Source organism: Eretmochelys imbricata, chromosome 6, assembly GCF_965152235.1.
Source record: "Eretmochelys imbricata isolate rEreImb1 chromosome 6, rEreImb1.hap1, whole genome shotgun sequence".
Lineage (NCBI taxonomy): Eukaryota > Metazoa > Chordata > Testudines > Cheloniidae > Eretmochelys > Eretmochelys imbricata.
In genome coordinates, this window is record NC_135577.1 from 111,185,128 (window position 1) to 111,192,144 (window position 7,017).

At 43.4% G+C, this 7,017-nt stretch overlaps 1 protein-coding gene across 1 annotated transcript in view; it reads left to right on the plus strand.

The window, feature by feature from the left end:
* The window catches only part of DYNC1H1 (dynein cytoplasmic 1 heavy chain 1), a 69,844-nt gene extending 63,342 nt beyond the window's left edge, over positions 1 to 6,502 (plus strand). The window contains 3 exon segments of the mRNA XM_077819377.1: positions 4,705 to 4,873; positions 5,449 to 5,576; positions 6,109 to 6,502. Coding sequence (XP_077675503.1) covers positions 4,705 to 4,873; positions 5,449 to 5,576; positions 6,109 to 6,237 — 426 coding nt within the window. The 3' untranslated portion in view covers positions 6,238 to 6,502.
* The last annotated feature ends 515 nt before the right edge of the window (positions 6,503 to 7,017 follow it).

Genomic DNA, 7,017 nt, shown 5'->3' on the forward strand with positions numbered 1-7,017 from the left:
TGAAGAGCAATCTGCTGTCGATTTGGTAGGTCTTCACTAGACCTGCTAAATCGACTGCCAGTGGATCAGTCGACCCCCTGTACTGTACCCCCAACGAGAAGAGTAAAGTAAGTCGAGAGGAGAGTTTCTGCTGTCGACCTCCTGCAGTGTAGACCCCGTGGTAACTCGACCTAACGTATGTTGACTTACATAACGTAGCTGGAGTTGCATAGCATAGGTCGACTTACATAGTCTGTCTTACTGTTCTGTAATTGTTCAAAACGTGATGCAGCCATGTATTCCGAGGAGGTGTGTGTGGGTCCAGAGCATCAAAGCAAATTTTGACTAGCAATACATGTAGTGGCAGCACTCATGCCCTGTGACCCTAGTCTCTACTGTGGCTATATAAGGTTGGTGCACCCCCCAACCTCCCTCATTTCCTTCACACCAAATGTCAAGAGTACAGACGCAGAGGGTGAGTTGTGGAATACACATCTGCATCACATCCAGAATAATACACTACAGATAAGTCCTGATTCTAATTCCTTCTCAAGTAGATGCAGCCATGAATTTCATGTAGGTGACTCTCAAGCAGTATTTGCAGGAGGTGGGGCTTGGAGTATGTTAAACAAAGAGTGCAGGATTACCTTAAATTTTCATCTGATCTGGATTTAGCATAAGTGGCATAGTGGTTTTAAACATATGTACATAGGATCCAATGGCAAGCCCCGGCAAATTCCAAATCTGAGCTGCTTCATTTGCTGTCATGATATAGGAATCAGAGTAACAGCCGTGTTAGTCTGTATTCGCTAAAAGAAAAGGAGTACTTGTGGCACCTTAGAGACTAACCAATTTATTTGAGCGTAAGCTTTCGTGAGCTACAGCTCACTTCATCGGATGCATCCGATGAAGTGAGCTGTAGCTCACGAAAGCTTATGCTCAAATAAATTGGTTAGTCTCTAAGGTGCCACAAGTACTCCTTTTCTTTTTATGATATAGGAAGTTATCCATCTTGAGATCATCTGTGAAGAGATTGCCCCTTCATTTGGTTCACACATGAAACAGATGAGATGAAGAAAGGAAACATTTAGTTCTATCTGTAAAAGGCTAAACATTGCCTGACATCCAGTGTGTGAAGATGCTGCTCATCTGGGGTTGAATTTGGCTCAAAGAACAACACTGGTAGATGAATAATTTGTTTCAAGTAAAACTGAGAAACCACTTTAGATAAAAAATTATATGGTGCAACTACAGGATTACCTTGTTTTTGGAAAATTGTGTGTCAGGATGCTCCGCCATCAGAGCTTGCAGTTCACACATGCTCCTAGCAGATGATGTTGCCACAAGGAAAGGAGCTTTCTGACAAAAAGGGAAAAAAGAGGTCAGGGTGAAGAGGAAAGAGAGATGGGAGGCCAAACCAATAATCTGAGGACAATAACCTGAGGTCAGAGAATTGATATTGTTTCTGCTACATTGGAGCAATGAGAATGAGCTTGGTACGGTCCAGTTTCAGCTTGAGAATGACCTCCAGGATGATTTGAATTGGAGGAAAAGGCATACAGGAGTGCTGATTCCCAGCATCAGGTGGAAAGCATCAATCAGGCGCCTGGACTGAGACCTACACCCTCAAGAGCAAAATAGATGGCATTTCTTGTCTGTCTTGAACAGGCCAGAATTCCCAAACAGCAAAGAGGTAGGACACTGGGCTTTTTAGACCACTTGTAATTCAAGGAAAATTTTTCTACTGAGGGGATCTGCCAGGTGATTCTGGATCCCAGGTAAATGACAGGCCTCAGTGATTGTTTTTGTTGCAAAACTGGCAGTCTGATCACCTTCTGACACAGCACATGGGAGTATGCACCCCTCTGTCTGTTCACATAATACATCATGGTGATATTCTTAAGGATGTGCATGCTGAGTCCCCCGACGTCTCTGACAGGCACTGTAGATGGCACAAATTGTAGGACACTGATTTGCAGAGAAGCTTCCTGTTCCGACTACAGGCCTAGAATTTTCTGTGAACTCAGATGTGCTCCCCAGCCTATTAAGAAGGCATCAGTGACAGTAGTCCTGGTTGATGGGGACCGGGCGAAGGGAACATCCTGGCATGCGTTCCCTGAACAGTTGTCCACCATAAGGAGTCCAGATAGGCAGAGGAAGTCAGACCATTTTGTCCAGCACATGATGGTTCAGATGATAGACCAATATCAGCCACATTTGAAGAGGACAAAGGTGTAACATGACACATTGAATTATCTGTGTGTATGTAGCCACATGGTCTAGCAACCTCAGGCATACTTGGGCTGTAGTTGAGGGTTGAGACTGCAGTTCCAGACACAGATGGTGAATAATGCAAACTCAGTTGGTCGGCAGTAATGCTCTCAAACTCAGTCTAGCAGGGCCACAGTGAACTCAGTACTGGAATCAATGTTGACTTCCCATTGTTAGGCAGAGACCTAGACTATGGAGTAAGCGTAGTGTGAAGTGAACATGAGGACTTCTTCTCTGGACTTGCCTCTTTGTACCAAATCTCCATATACAGGAAGATATGAAATCCCCTCTCCTGAGGTATATTGTCACCACAATCATGCAATTGCTAAAAACCCAGGGAGTGGAAGATAGAGCAAAAGGGAACATGGTGTACTGATAGCGTCCCAACATGGGGGCGGCATCGGTACTAAAGAGGAATGGGGAATTGGGCACTGATGGTATTGAGTGAGACAGTCGTACCTGGTACCAGAAGAGGTGCCAGTACTGAGGTCAAGGGCAATACTGAAGTCGACAACAGGATCTATTGTCAGGGCAATGACTGTACTAAAGGGCGCACGAGCATTGACGGGGAGCTTTTGGGGCCAGGCCTGGCATCTGCCTCAATTCCACAGTCTGGGACATGGGCAGTGAAAGCTGCACTGCCAATAAACCCAACAGTTCTGCAACCAGCTAGAAGGTGCCATGGGCACCACTGAGAACGAAGCATTAAAAGCTACGGCCCCAGAAAAATTCCTGAACTAGTGGAGAGTCAGGGACTGAGAGGCAAAGCAGGTCTGATGCTGCCTGACATACTACCAGCACGGAGACAATCTGCTCCAGTCCTGACATCATTGGTACTGGACTCAATGAACACCCCATGGCCAGAATCAGAGTCAATGGTACAGGCTCTTGCTGGTCTCAGTATGGTACCAGGAGCAGTTCAACCAGTGGTTCTCAAACTTTTGTACTCTTGACCCCTTTCACACAGCAAGCCTGTGAATTAAAACCACATTTTTTAAAAAAATATTTAACACTGTTATAAATGCTGGAGGTGAAGCAGGGCTTGGGGTGGTGCTGACAGCTCGCAACCCCCCAAGTAATAACCTTGTGACCCCCCTGAGGGGTCATGATCCCCAGTTTGAGAACTCCTGGGTTAGATGGACCTGCTCCATTCTGCATGCCAGGAGTACAATGCCAGTTAGCATTCCTCTTAAAAGATGAGGAGGAGTCTCCCTGAGCCCTGGAATGGTCCCAATTAGTGTTCTGGTGTTTCACTCTTCCTCTTGAGTGAAACACCAGAGTCCAAACATGGAGCACAGTTACTTGCTAGTTACGAAGGTGACCACCAATCAGACAAGAGCCTTAGTGCTGAAGCGGACCTCAAGGCCTGCTCCAGAAAGTGCTGCTTCCGCCATAAGTCTCTCGCCACCTGAATCCTTTTTTTAACAAAACAACCCAAAAAACCTTACAAATGGAGCACTAGTCCATAATATGTCCCTCACTGAGACACCACAAACACATTGTGTGAGGATGGCCCCTCGCGTGACAGATGATGCTTGAACCCTGGTGAGGGCATCACACGGGGCAGCCTGCTATTCGAACACTATATTGACACTAAACAAAATCTAAGCTACCGTTATCTAGAACAGGGGTTCTCAAACTTCATTGCACCGTGACCCCCCTCTGACAACAAAAATTACTTCATGACCCCAACAGGGGGGACCGAAGCCTGAGCCCCTTCGGCTTTGGCCCTGGGCAGTGGGGTTCATGCTTCAGCCCAGGGCCCCATCAAGTCTAAGCCAGCACTGACGACCCCATTCAAAGGGGGTCACTACCCACTTTGGGGTTCCGACCCATAGTTTGAGAACCGCTGATCTAGAAGAAATAACGCTCAGAAAACTGATACTAAAACATGAGGTGAGAACAACACTCAGAGCTCCGATTCAAGCCATGGGCAGTGAGAGGGAACTGAGGAGGGTCAGGGAGGTGCTGCCTTTAAATACCCAGAGGAGGTGTCCCAAGGCATGAGCACAGCCTCTATAGGTACTGCTAGGCAAAGTTCTCTGGCTTTGGTGCGCTGGGCACATGCATGGAATACGCTGCATGTACTCAAAGAAGACAATACCTTATAGCACAGCCTTGTGGGAAATGTTGACACATTAGGAGAAATTTGTATTTCTAATTCTACTTATATATATGCAATAGAATTACGTACAAATATTGAACTCTTCTGAAACTGCTAATTTTTTCCTATAAAACAGACTTTAGGATTCATAAAATTGTTTCTACATGTGTATGTTAGTAGGAAACTATCCCTTTGAGGGTAAATCTTCATCTGAGGAAACATGCCAGACATAGTTTGCAAGATGGTCCATATTTTAGTGCAACTGTTTGTTTAAATAGATATTGAATGCAGCTAAGTGCCATTGCAGTAGCTACTATAGAAATTTCTAAAACATACAATTCTTTTAATAGAACATCCATGTGTGCCTGGGTGGCTTGTTCGTACCTGAGGCTTATATTACTGCTACAAGACAATATGTGGCTCAAGCAAACAGCTGGTCCCTGGAAGAACTTTGTCTAGAAGTCAATGTTACAACTACTCAGAATGCAGTCCTGGATGCTTGCAGTTTTGGAGTCACAGGTTAGCTGATGTGCTTTTTACAAGGTGGAAGGGAAGGGAATAGGTGCTATTAGCCCTTAACACTGGGTATTTATCTTTTGTAAAAATGCTGGTACAGACCATATCAGATACATAACACCAAGGGGAGTTAACAAGCACAGTGAAAGTCTGATTGCAGTTGCACTAGAAGTAGCATTGGAAGTCAATTTCTGTGGGGGATTCTGCATTATTTAAAAACACGTTAATGGAAAACTTTGCTATGCTCGTGCATAGGGATTGAGAATCCTTATGAATGAACATTGTCAGGAGTAGTGCAATATGGATAAATGCAAATAACAGTCAATATGTTAGAGGTAGTGCTCTGGTGGCTTTTTTATTCCTCTAGTAGCCTTCACTGTTACCTTTTCTGGGGTATTTTTTCATTTATAAATGAGGTCTCCCATTTTAACAGTAGGTCTAAATATCAATTACCACATTTTTAGATGGGTGAATCTACCTCTGGACTTGAAAATGAGTGGAAAAGGAAACTTCCTTTAAATGTGCATACAATTCACTTTCAGGAAAGACCTCACATTTTCATACTTCTTAACTCATAGGTTTGAAGCTTCAGGGAGCTACATGCAGTAACAATAAACTGTCCCTTTCAAATGCTATATCAACTATATTGCCCATAACACAGCTTCGCTGGATCAAGCAGACAAATGCAGATAAAAAGGCTAATGTGGTAAGTAATGTGGAGACCAATGTTTTGTCATTCTGTGACTCCTTTCAGTAGTGGCTCATCAACTTTAAATTCTACTTTCTCTGGTGCCCTAGAATAAAAATGGGGAAATACCTGCTTCCATTTCATTAGTCTTACATTTTGCGGTACCACAGATGTTCCTTTCCAGTATGAGTTTTCAACCTGGGGGTTACAATTCCTAGGAGTCTGGCAAACAGATCCAGTATTGCTACCACCCTCTCTTTGTGGCTAGCTGCGGGGTACCAAGAAATGTAAACTCATGAAGCATTGGGTCCTGAGAAGTCTGAACAACACCTTAGAAATGTATTATAAAAAGTACACTTTAGCCTGGCAGGCTGGGTGCTCTTTCTTAGGAGTACAGTTGATCTTGGTTGGGGAAGGATGGGCAAAGTTCAATATGGAATGTCTCTTCATAATTTCCAGTGGTGGGGACCTTTGCTGTCTTCCCTTTGACTTTTATCTTGCATTCATCTGTCTTATTCACATTTTAATAAATGCCTAACTTCTTTTCCAGGTTACATTACCAGTTTATCTGAATTTCACCCGTGCTGATCTGATCTTCACTGTTGACTTTGAAATAGCCACCAAGGAAGATCCTCGCAGTTTCTATGAACGTGGTGTTGCAGTCCTCTGCACAGAGTAACAAAATAACGTTTTCTAACTGATAAATAGTAGTAAAATTCAGTGTCTTTAATCTAGTCCACAGTGTTAGTTTTAACCTCCAGGGCATGGTTAAGTTGTCAGATGGATTGGTGTAAAGTTGACTTGCTAGAGGCTGGGTTTCTTGCCAGGGTTTCTGGTGATACTGATGGTTTTGAGGGAGAATTGGATGTGGTTTTTAGATGGCTCTAGTTACATGTGGTAATGTTTGATGGTTCCTCCTACATTAAATAAATTCTGTAGCATGATTTGTGGTTCTTTATTTCATTTCTAAAAACATTGTTCTTGCCATGACTTGCTCTAGAGAATTACTTCCATTAATGTTTTTAAACGTTCAAGGAATGGAAAACGATGGTGAAGTATTACCCAGGTCTTCAATAATGAATGATGCTAACTTACTAAGAAACCAGTTTTACCATTTGTGGTACTTAACTTGCAGATCTCCTATATAAATCACCTGTAACCAGAAACAAGAAAAGCCCAAATGAATTCAGTGGAACAAGTTGAAATTGAGCACACACAGGTTTTAACGCAAGGGAGAGGTTATGCCAATATTATTATTACACAGGCGTGATGAACTGCACATATTGCTTAATCTACATGGTATAGATATGAACCACCTGCATACTTAAGTGAGAACTACCCTGTACACAGAATGCTGACTTTCAGAACAGTTTCATCACCTCCAGTGATACAATAACCAGCACAGTGGACATATGTGAGGAAGTAACTTTGCATTAATATCAACATGCCTGCAGACACT